The 22,759-nt window shown below is 38.4% G+C and overlaps 1 protein-coding gene across 2 annotated transcripts in view; it reads right to left on the bottom strand.

The window, feature by feature from the left end:
- LOC127430976 (high affinity cAMP-specific and IBMX-insensitive 3',5'-cyclic phosphodiesterase 8B-like) overlaps positions 1-22,759 on the bottom strand; it is a 76,799-nt gene that overhangs the window by 25,164 nt on the left and 28,876 nt on the right. For both annotated transcript variants that reach the window (XM_051681117.1, XM_051681116.1), the window contains exons 3-16: positions 15,158-15,348; positions 12,327-12,386; positions 12,181-12,238; positions 11,555-11,643; positions 11,379-11,457; positions 10,119-10,259; positions 9,912-10,000; positions 9,270-9,324; positions 8,526-8,574; positions 5,499-5,576; positions 4,023-4,099; positions 3,277-3,441; positions 2,460-2,517; positions 851-980 (exon numbers count right to left, since the gene is read on the bottom strand). In XM_051681117.1, coding sequence (XP_051537077.1) covers positions 851-980; positions 2,460-2,517; positions 3,277-3,441; positions 4,023-4,099; positions 5,499-5,576; positions 8,526-8,574; positions 9,270-9,324; positions 9,912-10,000; positions 10,119-10,259; positions 11,379-11,457; positions 11,555-11,643; positions 12,181-12,238; positions 12,327-12,386; positions 15,158-15,348 — 1,319 coding nt within the window. The remainder of the gene's footprint in view (positions 1-850; positions 981-2,459; positions 2,518-3,276; positions 3,442-4,022; positions 4,100-5,498; positions 5,577-8,525; positions 8,575-9,269; positions 9,325-9,911; positions 10,001-10,118; positions 10,260-11,378; positions 11,458-11,554; positions 11,644-12,180; positions 12,239-12,326; positions 12,387-15,157; positions 15,349-22,759) is intronic.

Genomic DNA, 22,759 nt, shown 5'->3' with positions numbered 1-22,759 from the left:
AAGAGGTATTAGGGAGGTCAGCAGGGGGTACTCACCCTGCGGTCTGTGTGTGTCCTAATGCCCCAGCACAGTGACTGGAACACTATACTGTAAAAAGGTACTGTCCTTCGGATGAGATGTTAAACTGAGGTTCTGACTCTCTGTGGTCATTTAAAATCCCTTTCTTGGGATTCTTTCTCGAAAAGAGTAGGGGTGTAACCCCGGTGTCCTGGCCAAATTCCCCACATTGGCCCTTCTCAATCATGGCCTCTTAATAATCCCCATCCATTAATTGGCTGTATCACTCTGCTCTCTCCTCTCCACCAATAGCTGGTGTGTGGTGAGCGTACTGGAGCACTATGGCTGCTGTCGCATCATCCAAGTGGATGCTGCACACTGGTGGTGGATGAGGAGAGTCCCTTGTTCACTATGTAAAGTGCTTTGAGTGTAGTGTCAGAAAAGCGCTATAGAAATGTAATGTTTATTCATTCATATTGACTGTATTTTAATGTTAGTATGTAGTATTAAAGACACCTAATATACAGTGGGACCAGTTTACTTTTTCTACAGAACTCCACGCAGTGGCACATATGTAGATATATACTGTATATATAAAAGCTGTTTGTTCTGATATTTATAATATTTTATGTTTTTACATATTATATACTGTAAATAATAAACCAATTACAGTTTCAGTAGAGGTTTGATTAGAGGTAAGAAGTATTTTCTCAATATACTGGCTTTTGGCAGATGTGGCAAATAGTACATTTTGGAACCTGCTTCCACCTTTCCTTCTCTCCTCAGCTCATTCATTTCCAATCTCTCTCACTCTCTCTTCCTCTTACTTTTTCTCTCTCACTCTCTCTGGTACCTCTTGTGCGTGGCTGCTTCCAGCTCCAGGATGTTGAATTCCCAGTGCTCTTCCTCGTTCAGCAGCTCTGCGATTGAGGGCGGGACGTCGTTTAATGGGACAGGCACTGCCAGCTGACTCTGACTCATATCTGGGGGTGACAGTCAAAGGTCTGAGGTCAAAATGGAATATCACAGACCAGCATAACAACATATTTCAAATGCTTAAAACGGCTGTGTAAAAAGTAATGAAAGGTTTGTTGTAACATCTTAACAAACATTGAATACTGAGACAAATCACTTTTCAAGTTCAAATTCCAAAAAGCAGGCTCTTGAGACAGAAAAAGACTTACAGAGAGGCTCTTATGCAACTAACAAAATTGGATAATACATAAAAAGACAACTTGAAATGGTGTTCGCCATGCAATTAACTCCCATGTAGGACAGGACTTGATTTAATCCCTTGGGATTTGATTGGATTGTAAAAATTGGGCTATGATTTTAGTGGTTAATAATCTTATTGGTGACACTTTCTATTAAGGCCATATTGATAACGCGCTGCAAAGGCATTAGAATGCATTCATAATATCTCATAATACACTGTATAACGTGACAACTTCTCATAAATAATTCTAACTTCAGTTATAATAGATATTTAATAGCTATAATACTTTCCTATTCATAGTTATAGCTTAAAGGGTATAATGCATTACTATTAACACAATCAACATCCAACTTCATCTGCAGAAGTAATGTAATATTTATTAGATATTGTCTACAGTAAGTGCTGTCATAAGGCTTTATGACATGATCATATACCATTATAAGTGGTCTTGGCCTTTTTAAGTAAAGTTACAAAAGCAATATTTTATAAACAGCCATAACATAAATACACAATACATATCAATTCAAGCTTATATAATGGAAGTTATATAAAAATGCACAGAATGCAATACATTTTGAGTAAGAAATTTCCCATGTATATTTTTCCAACAGGGTGTAATTTAAGTGGAACATAGGCATAATGAAAATATATAATAAAGAAAATATACATATTTTACAAGCTCTTGTCGCTTTACTTAAAGCTGACCTAATCTATAGTATATAATACAAATAAGCAGAACACATTATAACTTCTGCAGATCAAATTTGATGTTGGTCATGTTATAATGCATTATATTCTAAGGTATAACTAAGAATAGGCAAGTTTTACAATGTATTATAACTGTGGTTAAAATTAATTATGAGAAGTTTTAACATATTATAAGGTGCGTAATGAGACATTACAATTGCATTATAATGCATAATGACTTTTCAATGCATTATCGAAAGTGTTATCAAATTATTTTTCATGGCTCATGCAACCTTGATTATGTCAGTCGAATACAAAAGTTGTGTCAGAGCTGGAGAATGTTACTATAATTTGTTGAAAGATTATGAAAACATTTTTCTTTGATGAAACATGCATATTAAGAACATTTATTAAGAATGTAAACAGGCTCAATTTGAATTCAATTTGTTTTTAATAATATTTTGTTTGGAAATGGGGGTTTACAACATCGAACCTTTCTGTTTCTTTTCAAGAAGATATGGCGGATCATTTTCATAAGAATTCGAGGGTTAGAACATACTGTGTAAAGCACTTTTGGAGAAGACATACTCATTCCCCGACAACCTTCTGAGTCCATCCTGAAATGAAGAAGGATATACATCAATATTTCAGACTAAAACTAAAAAGAAAGACTTCAGAGCAAGAGAGTGAGAAAGTAAAAATTTTGTTTCCAGCCAACATAATCATAATAGCACTACCGCACTACCCATAACTCACGCCTCAGTGTGTATGTGTGCTCCCACCATGAGTAAAAGCTATTTATCAGCACACAAAAACCAGATCCAAATATAAAAAGACTCCAGAATTTAAAACAAACTCTGTCTGATATGCCACAGGCGTATGATAAGAGAACATTGCATGCATAAATATCTCACACACACATCCCCAATGTAATGACCACAGCTGCACTGTATCAACTCTGCTATTGTACTGGGAGATTGAACTCTGACCTCCCTTCAAAAAAGTCGACCACTGAAAAGGTCATTTAAACTCTTGAGATCTGCACATCCCATCCGTTTGACCTCCATGTAACAGAGAAAAATGACATTATAAAAGACAGCGGTCTGAATCTAATCTGCTTGTACTTAAGGTTAGGGATTTTTCAAAACATTTTAAATCAATTTTAATAATGGACCACTTTTAAAGTAGCAGATGTGGGTGTGACAGACAGAGAGACTGGTGTATAAACACAGGACTGTCGTCACATTCTGCTGGTTAACTGTGAGCCAGCCGGTGCCAGGGAGCATAGAGCTCAATGCATCTGTGCCACAAAAACACAAGTATTCACATCTACTGACTGCCATTCACATGCACGGATGCTGGCAGACCACACTTACACTCATAAGTCCCCCCACCAGGTCATTGGTGTGAGGGTCGTCCTCTTTTGAGGCCAGTTGGGGTGAGTAGAGTTCAGTGGTCCGCAAGATCTCCAAAACACGATCCAGAGCTTCCGCCACTGTCACGGGACTACTCTCCTGTGCTGCGTTTATGATATTTATCACCTACAGAGAATGAAATACAAGAAGAAAAACAACAGAGGGGTTGAAAGTGAACAACACACCACTAACCAGCTGTTTAAACCATAAAAATCTCAGAAGTGTAAAGAATATCCCATTAATGTCTGTTTTTCATTTATGGCCTTAAACAAATACTCAGTCACCATTGAGAGATCATAAATACAACCACAGGCATACATTAAGGTAAACAAAGCTGTTAAAAGCTGTGTTTTTATAATATAGTCATATCCAGAGTACAGAAGTGTTTTAGAGTAGATGTGTATTAAAATGTTCAGTATTTTAGTGCCATTCATAATTATTTTAAAAATATGCTGAACATGTAAATGTAACTGTAGGGACAATTTACATCTATATCTAGATAAATGATTTGCTGCATTAATAACATTTTAAAACTGAAATTAGGTAACATTTTTATAGCTGGATTTTATATATACAGTTATTGAGGGTCAGTGTGTACAAGAATGCAGATGTTACAAGCAGTTAGAAGTCCTCTTTGATGATATACTGTAGGTAGATATAAAGGTTTATGCATCTGTATTTAGGTGTGTGCAATAATGCAGGTGTACCTTAGTGATTGGAGCTTCAATAGTCATGGAGTGAATACGGGCCATTGAGGAATATCTGCAATTCTGTAGACTGGGAGCTGAGAGAAAAAGTGAGAGAGAGAATATGAGAGAGAGAGAGTGCTTCTTAAATAGCTCTGTCAGAGTGCATTGAGGCAGTGGGAGTGCTGATGTCATCCACACTCGTCACGTCACAGAGAGCCCCGCTCAGCTGGTGCTTATACACTTACACACACACACAAATTTTGGTGCAGCTACACTTATGAGGACTCTCCATAGACATAATGATTTTTATACAGTACAAACTATAGATTCTATCCCCTAACCCTAACCCTAAACCTAACCCTCACAAAAACATTTCTGCATTTTTACATTTTCAATAAAACAGGTGGACACTAGAAATGTCCTCATAAACCACATTTATAGCATAATACCCTTGTAATTACCAGTTTGTAACCTAAAAAAATTTCCTCGTAAACCACCCAACCCACCCAAACACACAAACACACACACACACACACACACACTCTGACTCATAATACACAGACACATTATACACAACCATAAACATGAGTGAACACACACAGACCATCTCTCTCTCTCTTATTTCCACCTTTTCTATCCTTCTGTCCTCTCTCTTCTGTTTCTCTTTTCATCTTTTCATAATCACCTCTAAACTGTTTGTTAAAGGGATAGTTCACCCAAACATGAAAATGCTGTCATCAAAGAGACATGACCAATCATCATTGACGTCAAACCTGACAGAACACGAATAACGGCGATATATTTCATTTGAGAGCACAGGGGAAGGTTTTCGGTGAATGACGATTTAAATTTTTGTTCGTTCTTCAAACAAAGCTATCTTATGGCTTCAAAAGACTTCAACAGACCTTAGTCAGGGTGGGCAACATATTTAATTTCATGTGAATACAAACTAGACTGTGAGGGACAGAACTGCAGTTGAAAAATTAAACGTATGGACAACTTTATTGATACTTTAATGGTCCCTTTTTATCATTTTGGAGCTTGACAGCCCAAGGCACCATTCACTTTCATTATGGACAACAATGGTCAGTGTATTCTTCAACATTTGTCCTTTTGTGTTCCAATAAAGGAAGTCATACAAGTTTGGAACAACATGAGGGTGAGTAAATGATGACAGAATCTTACATTTTAGGTGAACTAACCCTTTAACAAAAATCCAGCATATCTACAAGTTTACCATTACAAGGTGTCATCTTTAGTTTTCCATTCTGCAGTTCCTAACAGTTCCTTTCTCTTACGAAAAAGCTTGACTGTTTAATTCTTTCATTGTCCTCATTTTGCATTTCTACTTTTCCTTTTTATTTTTTTATTAAATCCCCCTGTGTCAGTTTTTCCTATTTGTGTCTCTCATTCATGTTGGTGTATTCTGATCAAACACATTCTCTCTCTCTCTCTCTCTCTCTCTCTCTCTCTCTCTCTCTCTCTCTCTCTCACCATCACTGCTGTGTGAGCTGATGGATCTGACATCCACGGATTCTTTCCTCCGGTCTTTGTGACGCAAGGAATTGCATTCTGAGTAAAACAGAGGAAAGGAAATGAGTGCACACACACAGATTCACTCACAGACATAACTACATTAATCATCACTTATCTGATCATAGCTAACCAGCATCACTATTTTCACCTACATCATCATCATTATAATCAACATCATGTGAAGGACAGCAGCGATTTCACACAATGTTCTACAGCTCAGGGTGTCTTTTAGAAGGATCAAGATCATGGTATTTTCACTGAGATCACAATGTGTGAGAAAACCACATACTTCTATTCCTATAAAGATTAAATTTTTTAATTTTTACAAGAAAAATCGGCAGCATAATGCCATGCTATGTGGTTGCTAAGGTGTTCTGATTGTGTTCCGAGAGTGTTGATGTGCAGTTGCTAGGCCATTCTAGGTGGTTGCTATGTGGTTGCTGAGGTGTTCTGGTTGGTTGCCAGGGTGTAGCTATGCAGTTGATAAAGTGTTCTGAGTGGTTATTAGCACATTGCAATGTGGTTGCTAGGGTGTTTTGGCTGATTGCAAAGAAATTGCTATGCAGTTGCTAGGCTGTTCTAGGTGCTTGCTATGTGGTAGCTAGGGTATTCTGAGTGGTTGTAAGGGTGTTGCTATGCAGTGGTTTTTAGCACATTGCTATGTGGTTGCTATGGTGTTCTGGGTGGTTGCCAGGGCATTGCTATGCAGTTGCCAGGGTGTTCTGGTTGGTTACCAGGGTGTTGTTATGCAGTTGCTAGGGTGTTTTGGGTGGTTGCAAGGGCATTACTATGCAGTTGCTATGGTGTTCTAGGTGGTTGCTAAATTGTTCTGAGGAGTTATAAGGGTGTTGCTATGCAGTTGTTAGGCTGTTCTAGGTGGTTGCTAGGGTGTTCTGGGTGTTTTTAACATGTTGCTCTGAAGTTAGCTAACATGGTTGCTAGGGTGGTCTAAGTGGTTTTTAGCACATTGCTATGTGGTTGCTAGGGTGTCCTGGCTGGTTGCAAAGGCACTGCTATACAGTTGCAATGCTGTTCTAGGTCGTTGCTAGGGCGTTCTGAGGGGTTGTAACGGTGTTGCTAGGTAGTTGCTAAGCTGTTCTAGGTGGTTGCTAAGGTGTTCTGAGTGTTTTCAGCATGTTACTCTGAGGTTTAATAACACGGTTGCTAGGGTGTTCTGGGTGGTTTTTAGCACTTTCCTATGTGATTGCTAGAGTGTTGTGGATAGTTGCAAGGGTGTTGCCATGCAGTTGCTAAGGTATTGTTTTTAGAGGTTTTTAGTGTGCAGCTGTGCAGTTGTTAGGGTGTTCTGGGTGGTTGCCAGGTCGTTGCTATACAGTTGCCAGGGTGTTCTGGTTGGTTGCCAGAGTGTTCCTATGTAATTGCTAGCGTGCTTTGGGTGGTTGCTGAGGTGTTCTGTGTTGTTTTAGTGCATTGCTTTGTGGTTAGCAAACATGATTGCTGTACGAACTGTTAATATGAAGGTTTTGTACAAATCCCTACTCCTACGTATGAGCAACAGTAATAGTGACGCTTGCCTTAACAAACACCACTAATGATGTTAAATGTTGACAGCAGTTGCTCATTGTGTCTTTTAACATACACATATGCAAACAAATATATTGGCAAGCAAATCGTTATGGCTAATTTTAACAATGTCTGACAATCAAATGTCCGAGGGTGCACTGTAGCCATGTCTACATTCACATCTCTCTCTCCCTTTCTCTCTATTTCTCAATGTAACACTGATCAGTGCATTTTCATTCAAAGTACATCAACATTTTGTTTGCTTCAGAGCATGTATCAAACAAAATCTATAATACTGAATCAAGGGTTCCTTCCCATACCTTTTGAACAATGACTTTTAATGACTTTTCCATGACATTCAGTGATTTCCAGCTTTTAGTGATCACTGCATAAGGAATCATTTAATAGTTTGCACTCACAAAGAGCAATTTCGTAGCTAATGAAACATGTTAGAGCTGAGCATAACTAAACAAATTTCCATGACTTTTTAGGATTTAATTAATTTCCATTACTTTTCAAGGCCTGAAAATTACAAGTTCAAAATTCCCTGATATTTCTATATTTTCAATATGGGAACCCTGTGAATCATTATGGATTTACCAACCTAGTCTCAGAGAATGAACATTACTATAATTACATTTTCGCAGTTTCTTGGTGAAATAAACACTAGGCGCTACGACAAGTGTGAATTTTATTCACTTGCACACAAATCACGAGCACAACGGCTGATTATGACTTTATAAACACTTATTTTTTGCTCTATTACTCACACACTGCTATATTATGATATCGAAACATTTGTACTATAACAATTCATTTGAAAAATTATGCATTTTAATGCTTGTATTACAGACTCACCTACATTTACACACTTATTCCAATGTGATCAGCTTCCACGGTAGGTCACCAGATAGAATGTTGAATTTTGGACTCGTAAGTATGCGGTTAGAGACCATTCAAGCACGCAAGGTGACACATGAGACGAGAGTGTCATAGAAGTGACGTGAGAGTACGTGGTTGTTTCAGAAAATGTGCTTTTCATTTCTCATTTTGTTTTTGGACACTATCGGTTTAGGTGTTGGTTTAGGGTAAGGATGTCTGTTTTGTGTCTACCTATCATTTGATTTTAGATCACTATTGGTTAGGTTTAGGTTAAAAGTTTGGTTAGGGAGGTACATTTTACTCATTAAACCTCCATCTAATATTCACCTTAAACAACCTTGTCTGATTACGACACCATTTCACTCGCTTTTGGTGCTTTCTGCAGGACATTTCACTGAGAAACTGCAGCAAAACGTGTAATAAGGCACGTAATTTTGTTTTAAAAATTTTTTCCTAAGGTTGTGTAATGTTCATAAATCCAGGCTGGGATTTATACTGCGCTAGAAAACAATAGTGCATAAGGTACTCTTATACAAACACAGTAAACAAACAAATAATTAGGACAAAAGGGTCTGGTACCTGATTGGGAGTGTTCACAGCCTTTCTCTTCTCGGCTGAATTTATGAACCTGTAAACACAGATATTAGATCAGCTCTTTCAGATGTTGCTTTGTGTCAAAGTGGGCAGTTCTCAAACATACTAAGTTGCAATGTGGACCAGACTTTATGTCAGTTATCCAGGATACATGGAACAGAATTTTGAGCCTTAAAGGGCAGTATTCTTTAAAGGCAAGATTCTATGTGAATAACTACTTACATTTTGGTCTGTTCCTCACACGATACCATTTTATGGCTTCAAAAGACTTGGAATATAGCATACTATATGGACCCATTTTACTTTAATGGTGCTGTTTATGAGATGCGATCAGGAAAAGACCAGGGCTGGATTGGTGTCTGGGTGTCTCGTTCTCGCAGGGAATTCTGATCGGCAGCTACACTTAATGCTTCAACTAACAGCAGGGTTTAAACCAGAGCCTGTGGAGGTTATTAATAACCCAGATGCCCGGCTGGCTCCCTGACAATGGCCTGTCAGGATGGATAGTTCAGTGTTGCTAACACTTCTGCACGCTGCTGTCGCCGTGTGCCCTTCACACTCAAAACGTTAGCGCTAATTTGAGAGTTCTATTAATAGGTGAACATTACATTAGCTGAGTCAACATACTGTATATCGAATACTCATTGTTTAAAAGTAATAAAGCTAGAATTTAATAGTCTCATTTAAATCATATCAATATTATCACCTAAAAGCAAATTAGTTACATACCTGTTTGTGGTTGTCACTATAAGGCTTCTTGATGGACACAAAATGGCGAATTTTTCTGGAAGGTGAAAAAATAAAATGTACTAAGAACAAAAACAGGGTTTGCATTTACTGATTTAGTCTTCTATCCCTGAAAATTGATTAATTTAGTATTTACACAACAAGAAACTGCATTTGTAACAAAAAACTTTACTGAGTCTCACTGAATATTCTGCAAGAAATGATGTAGAACAGAACTTGATTTGGACCCACTTTACATTAAGTGTCTTTAACTGCTATGTACTTAAGCATTTGATACAATGTATTTACAATTTACATACATGTTGTTGCATTTTACTTGCATTTAAAGTCCCTGCATTTAATTACACTATTACCTTACCTCAACCCTAACCCTACCTGTACTTAAACCTCAGTAGCCAGCAAAAGTGAATCTTGTGAGAATTTTGCAGAACAACATCTAGTTACACTGTAAATACATTGTGTTGTATGTAATTTATTGTTAGTACTACAAAAGTAGTTAAAGACACATAATCTAAAGTGTGACCCTTGATTTTATTGGATTGTGGATTTAAGGCTATGATATTATTGTTTAATATTATTTTTCCCTGCCAGCACTGCCCTGGTTAAGCTGCCCATGTGACTTACCCTCCTTGGCCAATCACAGGAGTGATTCTGACATATTGCTGAATACTGTCACCTGACTTCTTCCGTGAGAAATAGATCCCCTGCCATTCCTAAACCCACACACACACACAAAAAAAATGTTTCGTGTTATTACACTTAGGTGGTACACAGCCTATTAAAGTGCAGCATTGTATTATTAATGAATATATTGCACTGTTATTGGCTGACCTTTCCTTTCTTGATGCAGGTGTTGATGGTGTCCAGCAGGTCGGCGCTGTTTTTGTCACTCTTGGGCAGTTCTGTCAACTCTTTCCCGATCAGCTCTCCTCTTTGGAAGCCCATCATCTTTTCAAATGCTGGATTAACATACTAAACACAGACATAAAGAAAAACAGATCAACCTGACAGCTGAGCAATAAGTACTACAACCCCAATTCCGAAAAAGTTGAGACAGTATGGAAAATGCTAATAAAATGATTTTTTTGTAAATTCAAGTCACCCTGTGCTATATTGAAAGCACTGCAACAGCACATTATTTGATGTTCTACCTAGTGAATTTATTTTTGGGATTTTTCCCCTTTTTCTCCCAATTTGGAATGCCCAATTTCCAATGTGCTTTTAAGTCCTCATAGTCGCGTAGTGATTCGCCTCAGTCCGGGTGGCAGAGGACGAATCCCAGTTGCCTCTGCGTCTGAGACCGTCAACCCGCGCATCTTATCACGTGGTTTGTTGAGCGTGTTGCCACGGAGACATAGTGCGTGTGGAGGCTTCATGCCATCCACCGCGACAACCATGTTCAACTCACAATGTGCCCCACCAAGAATTAACCACATTATAGCGACCACAAGGAGTTTTACCCCATGTGACTCTACCCTCCCTAGCAACCAGGCCAGTTTGGTTGCTTAGGAGACCTGGCTGGAGTCACTCAGCATGCCCTGGGATTTGAACTAGCGAGCTAGCGAACTCCAGGGATGGTAGCCAGCGTATTTTACCACTGAGCTACCAAGGCCCCTTAACTGTTTGTTTTTTAAATATACACACATTTCAAATCAGTTGATTCTGATTTGTGCTGAATTAGTGCTGCGTCTTGAGGATTTAAATGAATTTCTTATCATTCCTTTGCACGCAAACATGCCTCCTTTATGCTCATCATAAATTGCGCCTTATTCGCAAAACTCTAAAATTGCACTATTACCGCCCATGGAAAGCAGGCAGCAAAATAAGAACTGCTATATAGCGCTCAGAACCAGCCCACAAAATCTGAATTACACTGTGCAACATGCATTCAGCACAGATTTTGTGGCCGGTGTTTGCGCCGTTGCCTGATCTGAATTATTCTTTTAGTGAATCGGGTGCTAAACCAGCGCAGACAGTACATGCAAATAAACAGCGCTTTTATTCATTCCTAGTGAATTGTCCCAAAAGAGTCTTCTAAATGACATGTAACCAAAGTCCAATTGGAAATTCAGCGTGGATCCTAAAACTCACCTGTATGATGTGATCTTCACTGCTGATCTCCACGGCTTCCTGACACTGTTCTAACGCTGTAAACACTGAGTTACAAGCCCTGCAAGAACAGCAACACAAACAAATATTACAAGTTTTGTGACTATCACACCAGAAGCTCATCTTCAGTTCAGGAAATGTTATGCTCTGGGACGTACCTTAGTTTGAACTGAGCACGCACCTCACCATGCTCTAACTGGATTAACTCATTATAGCACGCTGATACACTGCTGTTCTCCATGTAACTCTGCGAGAGAGAGAGAGAGAGAGAGAGAGAGAGAGTGAGAGAGAGAGAGAGACATACAGTATCGGTTTCAAACATCATTGCATATAGCAAAGGTTTTGCCTCAGAGCCAAGATTTTACATTGACATCAAGTGGTGACCCAATACAATACAAGTGTTAAACAAAAGTAATAAAATGGCCTCTAAATCAAACATGACATTGATTATTTTTTCCATGAACTGCACAGGGACAACAATTTGCACAATTATTAACATGACATGACTACTCACCGTCATGTTATTCTGAACATGTATGACTTTCTTTCTTCAATGGAACACAGAAGAGGTCTTGGGCAGTATATTAGTCTGAGTCACCATTCACTTTCATTGCATCTTTTTTCCATCCAATGAAAGTGAATGGTGACTGAGGCTGCCTTTCTGCCCAACATCTCCTTTTGCATTCCACGGATGCTAATGGATAACTTCAGGTATTCATGTATTATGAACCTCCTTGAGTAGAGCATGTCTCTGTTTCAGAGTAATGTGGAGTAAAATACTCACTCTGGAGAAGCCAGCAGAGAGAAGAGGGAGAACAGATGGCTCTTCCTGATCTGAGGGACTGAGAGAGAGAGAGAGGAAGAACATGATGGCAACACGTAACACATGGATAATGCATCAGTGTGTTTTGAGTTTATCTGAGGTCTTACGCTTGTGGCATCACTGCTAAAAGGACTGTGTGGTCTGAAGGCTTGGTCGCTCGAATCATCCTGATCAATAACACACAAGGCAAACTTTACAATTACACAAACATGACAAATTCAGATAAATAGATATTAAAGTACACACAGATATATGAGCATCACCCCTCAAGGCAGTTTAAAGAAATGTGTCGATACAAGTTAAGGTCTATGTACAATACAAGTTCATTACTGTAAACACATTTTTTGCAAGTTTTTACAAACTAGAGTGCAATTCTGTAGGGATGCACCGATACTGGTAGTTTCCTGGTTCTGTTTTTTTATGTTACCCTTTTTCAAATCACTGATAATTAATCATTTATTACACAACTTTAAAAGAAATAATAATAAAAATAATAAAAAAATACTTTATTCTCAGTTTTAAACAAAATACTGGAGCAAAAACTACATTACTATTTTTTTTGGGGGGGGGGGTGATTTTTCCCCTTTTTCTCCCAATTTGGAATGCCCAATTCCCAATGCGCTCTAAGTCCTCGTGGTCGCATAGTGATTTGCCTCAGTCCGGGTGGCGGAGGACGAATCCCAGTTGCCTCCGCGTCTGAGACAGTCAACCCGCGCATCTTATCACGTGGCTTGTTGAGCGCGTTGCCACGGAGACATAACGCGTGTGGAGGCTTCACGCCATCCACCGCGGCAACCACGCTCAATTCACCATGCGCCCCACCGAGAACAAACCACATTATAGCGACCACGAGGAGGTTACCCCATGTGACTCTACCCTCCCTAGCAACCGGGCCAATTTGGTTGCTTAGGAGACCTGGCTGGAATCCCTCAGCACGCCCTGGGATTCGAACTAGCGAACTCCAGGGGTGGTAGCCAGCGTATTTTACCACTGAGCTACCCAGGCCCGCAAAAACTACATTACTAACTCACTTTACCATTTTTAACTCATGAATTATTTTCTGTAGAAATCCACAAAATGCGGGATAAGGGATAGTTCACCCAAAAACTCTCATCATTTACTCACCCTCATGCCATCCCAGATGTCTATGACTTTATTTCTTTTGCAGAACACAAAGATTTTTAGAAGAATATCTCAGCTCTGTAGGTCCTCACAATGCAAGTGAATGGTGACCAAAATTTTGAAGCTCCAGAAGGCACATGAAGGCAACTTAAAAGTAATCCATAAGGGTGTTTTCACACTTGAGTCCTCTTTAAAAGAACCAAACTCAGACCCCTTTTAAGTGGACCAAAAAGTGGACAGAGTGAATCATACAAGCAGCATAAGAACAGGTGTTAGCATAAGAACAGCAGCAATATTATGTAATTCTGTTTAATTACATATTGTTTTAAATATTAAAAGAGAAAAGCAATGCAACAGAACTGAATGCATTGTATTTTTATATAAAAATACTGGATGTAAATGGGAAATTCAACATTCAATCATGGTAGATAAGTCTTATTAACGAAAAACAATAAAATTAATCTCAATTTATGTTTAATCTACTGACAGCCTCAGATTACTTCCATTCATAAAATACAATAAATATTCCTGTCGTAATTTCTTTTTTTTTCATGTGGCTTTCAAGTTATCTGGTTAAACCCTTGAATCTTCATTTGCACAGAACACAAAGAAAGACCTCTGAGTTGATTTCGTGCACAGTTTACACTAGTTTTAATATTCTTCTCCCTCTGTCATATCCATAGCAGCAAAGCAAGAAGCTCGTTGCGTCTCTCCCATGCTCGCGTTGTAATTTCCTGAGTATGGGAACCTGACAGGGCCAAATATGTTTGGCGTTAACATGAATGGGAAAATCAAGTGAGCCCGGAGCGCTTTTTGTTCACAATGCAAGTTATCTGCAAACCGAACCACAGGCCACAAGAAAACCGTTCTCAGACCACCTCCTGAGATGGTCTCGGCTCGGTTCGCTTTAAAGGGGTCCGAGATCGTTTGGAGTTTTCACATATGGGCCAAAGATCCAGTGAAACGAACCAAGCGTGAAAACACCCTAGGCAGTGATTTAATCCATGTCCTCTGAAGCAATCTAATCGGTTTTTAGAACAGACCAAAATGTAACTCCTTTTTCACTGTGCATGATGCCATCGCAGTCTCTATCAGGATTTCAAGCTCCTAGTGCTTTACGTATGCGCAGAGTGCTAGACGGCTCTAGGAATTGTAATCGAGCTTAAAATCATGATCAACAAGGAGATTGCTGATGTCAAGATTTATAGTGAAAAAGGAGTTATATTTTGATATGTTCTCACCCAAAACTGATTAGATCACTTCAGAAGGCATGGATTAAGACACTGAGGCTGTATTGTTTACTTTTAAGTGCTTTCTGGAGCACCAAAATTCTGGTCACCATTCACTTGCATAGTATGGACCTACAGAGCTGAAACATTCTTTTAAAAATATTTGTTGTATTCTGCAGAAGAAAGAAAGTCATACACATCTTGGATGGCAGGAGGGTGAGTAAATGATGAGAGAATATACATTTTTGGTTGAACTACTCATTTAACCTGTCTAGGAGCATTCCTTAAAAATCTATAAATATCATTAAAAAAAAAGACTGCTACATTAGAGAAGACAACTCTCTCTCATACTTATCTACACACAGACTCTAACACACACACAAACACACATAGACATCTACTAGGGAAGTAATTAGTGATTTGGCAACTATTAGATAGGCGAGAGCTGCCAACTTTGAGAAAGTGTGAGTGTGTGTACATGCATCTAAACCTCTGTGATAGTGGTGATACTTTCTCTGCATGTAAGAGAGCAAAAGAGCTAGACAGAAAAGAGAGAGAGAATGATGGATGGAGTTGGCTGTACCCACCTGCAGACGGCTTCGGCCTCAAAGTAGCGTGAGTGCCGCCCATCAATGATGATGATCTCGTGGTGTTTATCCAGGAAACACTCCACAGCAGATTCAGGTGTTCGTGCGATGTTACACCTGAACCCCGCCCGCTCGCACGCCCACCAGAAAGCATCGCTCTGACTGTCCTCTTTAGCGAACACCAGTAACACCTGACCGAGAGAGAGACAGAGAGAAATAGAGTCAGAGAGAGAGAGAGGTGGCGCATGTGAAAGGTCAATAGTCTTTCATCTTGTTCAGTGTTGTGTAACTATGGAGCTACGATGTGAAATTCCACATGGTCCAGGTCGATCAGGACGTCTCTGTCGCCGTTATCTCGTCCAGGAGGCACACTCTGCACCTTCAAATGTCTACCTACAGGGGGCAGAGTGACCTCACCCAAGCCCGCTCACACATACACTAACTTGTATGGCCATTTCTATTGTCACAGTGAGTGCGTAAAACTGATGCTACACAATCAAAACATATCAGTGCTTAAAATATACTGATTCAGTGTGATCGGTTAGTCTCTAGGTTTTCCCCAATTGAGCCTAGGAATGGGGATAGTTCACCCAAATTTGAAAATTGTCATAATTTACTCATTAACACCCTCATTTAGTTCCAAACCCATATGATATTCTGTGGAACACAAAAGGAGATATTTTGCAGAATGTTTACATTGCTCTTTTTCATACAATGAAATGTTTGGTTGTGCAACTTATGTGTAATATTCCAAGTCTTTCCAACAATGAATGACTTAAATTTTGTTTCGTTCCTTGCACCGAGCAATCGTATGTCTTCAGAAGTCTTAGAATACAGCATAAGAATCCAACCTGGCCTCAAAGCTTCAGCAATTGCGTTTTTCATCTCACATTTGCTTTTAATGACACTATAGGTTAGGTTTCGGTTTAAGGTTTAGGGTAGGGAGATAAGTTTTGTTAATTCAAAACTCAATAGAGCATTAATAAACATAATCTGTTTGGTAGAAAAATTAACTCGCTTTTGGCTCCACACAGTGGACATTTCACTCTGAAACTGCCGCAATACTTATAATGAACCTCGTAATATAATTTTGCTAAAATTTCACCAGTCACGTAATTTTCATGAGATCAGGCTGCATGAATAATATGTTTTTTTTTGTCCTTTTTGGAGCTTGACAGTCCCTGGTTATAATCCACTTTCATCATAAGGAATATAGCAGCACAGACATTCTGTTAAACATCTCCTTTTTTGTTTCACTGAAGACAGAAAGTCAGATCATTTTGGAAATTACATGCGAATGAGTAAATTATGACATAATTTTTATTTTTGAAATCATTCATTTTTGGGTGAACTATCCTTTTAAGTAATCTCACCACACACAAAGAGATTTCAAAACTGTTCACTGTCACCACTCTTATTCCACAGTTTAAAAAATCTGATATGTAAGTTTTTGCTTGTGTGTGTGACACTGTGTGTGTGTGTGTGTTTGGGCGGGTTTTGCTGGCTTAAGAGGACATTTTTTTAGGTTTCAAACTGGTAATTACAAGGGTATTATGCTATAAATGTGGTTTATGAGGACACTTCTAGTGTCCCCATAATTCAAATTGCTTAAAAAACATACTAAACAATGTTTTATTGAAAATGTAAAAATGCAGAACGTTTTTTGTGAGGGTTAGGTTTAGGGGTAGGGTTAGGGGATAGAATCTATAGTTTGTACAGTATAAAAATCATTATGTCTATGGAAAGTCCTCATAAGGATAACTGCATCAACATGTGTGTGTGTGTGTGTGTGTGTGTATGTGTGTGTGTGAGTGAGTGAGTGAGTGAGTGATGTATCTAGGGCAATGTCCGTTCTGAAGAGGGATAGACAGGTTCAGTCTGTGCTAGTGTGTGTGTTTGTGGCCTCTGCTGATTCAGCAACCTTTACAGACACACATGCACACACTTAAAGACTTACACTTTAGACACAATGTTGAGAAACTCCCAAACCCTCCTAAATGTTTTGAAATAGTCCTGTTCAGAAACAGATTTTGGGGGGGGGGGGCATGTTTAAGTGGTTTACGTGGACTTTTTTTAGGTCACAAACTGGTAATTACAAGGGTATTATGCTATAAATGTGGTTTATGAGGACATGTCTAGTGTTCCCATAATACAAATCGATTAAAAAACATACTAAACAATGTTTTATTGTAAAAATGCAGATAGTTTTTTGTGAGGGTTAGGTTTAGGGGTAGGGTTAGTGTTAGGGGATAGAATCTGTAGTTCGTACAGTATAAAAATCATTAAGTCTATGGAGAGTCCTCATAATGATAGCTGCACCAACATGTGTGTGTGTGTGTGTGTGTGTGTGTGTGTGCGTGCATGTGTCCATTTTAGTGTTAGTCTGTGTGCGTGTACTGGCCACCACATTTTTTGTTCAGACTAACAGCTACCCGGCAGAAAGCAGTAGGGTCTGTGGTGCTGTCGTCCAACAGAGAAGATCTGAGCGTTTGACCTCCAACATTAGCAGAGGCCAAAGTTATTATGGGATGGTGTAACAGAGAGGACAGATCATTTTCAAATCAGCATCATTTTCTTATTATTAAAGGATTGACATTAGAGATAGTCGACATTGAAACTGCTTGAATTCTACCCGCTCAACACCAGTTCAGACTCAGGGGTGCAGGCCTTATGGGAAGAATTACAAAGAAAAAGCCACTTTTGAAACAGAAAGACAAAAAGAAAAGGTTAGAGTGGGCAAAGAAACACAGACATTGGACAACAGATAATTGGAAAAGAGTGTTATGGATCTTAACCCCATTGAGATTTTGTGGGATCAGGGGCGTCACTAGACTTCAGTGTCATCTGGGGCTTAGCCCACAGGCCATATTATAATATATAAATAAGAAGAATCCTTCCTTCCATGACTTAATTAATTATTATTTGACAGGTAGTGTGGTAATTTTTTAAGCGCAACACTGACACCGGTTCAGAACTTTACACGAGCACACGTCAGGCGCACAATAAACAAATCAAACATGTTTTAATTTAAATTGCGGATCAAAGCGAGAATTACAACTTGTCGGCTCATTGTTCATTGTGCAGAAACTAACGCTAACAATAAAATCAACGTAATTCAACAATTACAATTTTCAATTGTCAGTTCTTCACAGTGCTAACCTTTTTCTTTTCTCATCATTCTTCACTTCACTTTCACTCATCTCTGCTCCCTCACTTCATCCTGTCATCTCTGCTGCTTCCACTCTAATGTCATCATCCCCTCTTTAAAACTGACACTTTCTATTGAACTTTTACTTAATTTCCTTTCATATTAATGTAATGTTATTTTACTCTGTTCTGTGATTAATATTTAGGACCTTACAGAAGTTATGTGGCAGAACCATGGTTCAATTATTGTACCAAGATGGTAATACCAGGATTCTGAATGGTTACCATGGCAGACTACAAGTCCAAAAAATTGTAATTCAATGGTACTTTTTTAAAGTGATCATTCTACTGGCTTACACTTTTAAACAAAATGTATACTGGTCTTGGCTAAATCAGTCAGCTCCTTCAGTTTATGACTGTATTCTCTGACAGACGTATTGAATTTCTATCTACAGTGAAAGCAACACGACCGCTCCCATTATAATTCATAAACCTCTCTACACTGCAAGTGTGCGATGTTGGAAATGTGGAAGCAATCAAGTATTATTATTTTTTATGAACTTACACTCAATGAACAACTAACCTCGCACACCTGAGAAGTAATTGATAGGTGTGTTAGACACAAGCTGTAGCAAAGTCAATGAAATGGGAAAAATCCTGCACACTATCCTGGCTTGCAAAGAGTATCAAAATGTATTAAGCAACGTTTCGGTCACTCGACCTTTACAAACAGAGTGCAACAGCACCAAATTTAAAATATGTCATGACCAGTCAACACATCTGATGACCATGACATCACAACCAATGACAATCAATAAAATAGAGAACATCTAGAAAACACCTATAAATACAGAAAAGAGAAAAACATCACATATACAGCAGCCCAAACACATATAATAAATTACACCTGTAAGGTAACCCACACCATTACATAAAGATCCTTTTCTTTCATTTATATTCCACATATATATATATATATATATATATATATATATATATATATATATATATATATATATATATATATATATATATATATACATATGTATATACATATATGACTGTTAGCGAAGGGTATATTCATACAGTAATGCCATGTTCCTTTCACCCACATAAAGTGCTTTGCCCTTCGGAGTGAGTAGGGTATAGGAATGATCACTTTCGATTTGGAACTCGCCCTGTAGCTGCGCACACTGTTAAAAGCACTTCCACCTTATTTTCGTTAATGCTTCCGTGATTTACAAGAAAATCTCACATTGTCACATTATTACTTTTATTGTGACATTATTAGGTGATTTTAATTTTGATTTATATAATCATTTTATTTTTATTATAAAAATTTCTCCACTTTTTCTACATGACCAGAAGGGCACCTTTAGATTTGTGAACAAAAGGGGCAGGGGCTTGGACCCCACTGCCCCCCTTTTGTGCACGCCACTGCTGATTGGCCAGTTATATTCTCGATTCATTTTAGAGGCATTGATATATTTACATTGGCTGACATTTCAATTAGAAGCCTAATTTGTGTGCTTTCCAATTCATGGTCAGCTGGCATTCCATTTAATGCAGTCTGGTGTAATAGCTTTGGGAGACCACAAGGGGGTAATATAACATTTACTGTAAACCAGAAGAGAAGTGCCGCGTTGCAGGTATAGGCACAGGTATCACACACAGGACTCGATGCGGTGCAGATGGCAGTACAAAGTTGTGAAACTAGTCACCAACAGATGCTGAACAGTGGCGGTGGTGTGCGTACCTCCATAGAAAATAATTGTTTCAAATTTTAGAATGCGCCATGTCATCTGCCAAACACATACGGTGTGTGACCCCCTTTAAGTTTGCCTGCTGTTCAGAGACAAAGACAATTGTGCAATAATTAGCTTTATTTATATCTGAGAAAAATGCTGATAAAGATTGATAATACTGATATATATATATATATATATATATATATATATATATATATATATATATATATATATATATATATATATATATATATATATATATATAATAGATTAGAACTGAGGTTTAATTCAGGTTTAAGTTTAATCTGTATTTTAAACCAGACTAGATTTAAAACAAGTACAGTATAGGTTGAATTTAGGTGAAATTTTAAAGCAGGATGATACCAGGTTTAAATTAGGTTTAATGTCAACATGAAATCTAAACTGACATGATTTACTTCCTTAATACATGTTCCTGGACTTATTGTGTACAGTGCATTGGTGCACATCAACACCAAAGGCCAAAATATGTCTTCATAATGTTTAATGTAAATTGTAATAACACCTCTTACTTGACTCATTTTGCAATCAAACTATCAAGAATTAAGAAGTTTTTGCACAAAATTGTATTTCAAAATAAAAAATCTGAGAAATTATTTAGGAAATAACTGAACGGCACTTTCTGCATAAAACATCCAACATAATGATACTGTAACCATTTCAGACACTACATTTGGTTTTACTGAGTATTTGTGTGCTTGTATTTTATAAGTCACTAGCTAAATTAAATTAAAGACCATTAAAGGATGACAGGTGATTCATTTGAAAAATCTATTTTGATTACACAAACATACGTGCACGTGCGCGCACACACACACACACACACACACACACACACACACACACACACACACACACACACACACACACACACAGATTATTCTGGGGTCTTGACTGTGTCACTGTTAAATTCTTACTGTAGGTGCCCAACTGTTTGCCATACTTCAGAATCAGGAAGTACCGGCAATGGCAATAATGCATTATGATGTCACAGTGACATTTCACTCCAAGTACATTGTAATATATTATTGCAGGGCCTCAGTGAGATCATTATGTCATTGCATAGACCCTGCAGTAATGCTTTATGAAGTCACAGTGATGCATTAGATTTCAGGGTGATGCATTGTGATGTCACAGGAACATTCCATAATGCATCACAGCAGAGACTTTGTGAAATCATAATGCATTACTATATAAACCCTGCATAAAGATGCACCATGATGTCACAGGACAGAGACCATGTGAAATCATAATGCATCACTACAGTATATAGGCTCTACATTAATGCATTATGATGTCGCAGGGATATTCCATAACAGCAAGGTCAATATGAGATTATACTACATTACCACACAAACCCTACACTGATGCATTATGATGTCACAGGGACATTCCACGGGTCAAAATACTGATGATACAAGTTCCACAAAGAGAAGGCTTGCAATTATGAACTAGAATAAAACATATACAAAATACACTAAAAATGGTCCATCTTTACATTAGGTGTCTTTAACTACTATGTACTTAAGCATTTGATACCAAGTACTTATTATGTACATACGTACATGTTGTGGCATTGCACTTACATTTTAATGTACCTGCATTTAATTTAGGGATGCACCGATCCAACTTTTTCAGTCCCGATACCGATCCGATACCTGGGCTTTGGGTATCGGCCGATACCGAGTACCGATCCAAAACCAGTGTTAAAGTGTTAATAAGCTGTATTTCTCAATATGAAGAAGAGACTGGGAATTATTCTATTATGTGTAAGGATTCAGGCTTGACTTAAACATTGCTTTCCTGACACTGTAAAGCAAAATGTAACAAATAAATACATGTATTCAAATTTACTGAATTGTTATTTATTGTATATCTGTGGTGAAGCTCATATTAGCTGGTACATCTTTTAACGCTTCTGATAAGTGTTCGCACACTTTCTTGTAGAGTTCAGGTAGAGCAGTCTCAGAAAAATATTCCCGTGATGGCAAACCGTACTATGGCTCCAAGTGTTCAATCAGCCGGTGGAAGCCCTCGTTTTCAACAACTGTCAGGGGTTGATCATCCAGAACAATGAATTCGAGAACCTTTTCTGTTATTTTTGTCGCTTTCACACTATCACTGTGAAGTTTCTTGCATCTTTGCAATGCACCCGACAAAGTTAACAGATTCTTCGAAGCGTCTGCTTTTTTTGTTTGGTTGAAGTCGTCGTGTTCTTTAGCATGATGCTTCTGGAGGTGCTTGATTAAGTTATATTGTGCAGTGTTACCGCCACCCCTCGAAACATTGGCTTTGCAGATATTGCAAGTAGCCGTAGAACTTGTTGGTGTAGCAAACGTGAAATATCTCCCAATTGCAGACCCTCTGTAGTTAGCTCCCTCCATGCTATGTTAGCTAGCTCTCCTTCAGGCAAAATGTACGGGTCTACCAGCGCACTGATGATGCATGACGTTGTACGCGCACATTCTTATGTATGTGCGCGTACTACGTCATGCATAGAATAACATAGAATTGAACTGAATAGATTGGCCCCATTGTTACAGATACCCAATCCAGTTATTTGAGTCAGTATCGGACTGATATCCGATATCAGTATCGGATCGGTGCATCCCTAATTTTATTTAGTCCGTGTTCCTTCGGATAATTAGTTTTTCATTTTTGTCTTCAA

This window comes from Myxocyprinus asiaticus, chromosome 40, assembly GCF_019703515.2.
Source record: "Myxocyprinus asiaticus isolate MX2 ecotype Aquarium Trade chromosome 40, UBuf_Myxa_2, whole genome shotgun sequence".
NCBI lineage: Eukaryota > Metazoa > Chordata > Actinopteri > Cypriniformes > Catostomidae > Myxocyprinus > Myxocyprinus asiaticus.
This window is presented reverse-complemented; position numbering and strand designations above follow the sequence as displayed.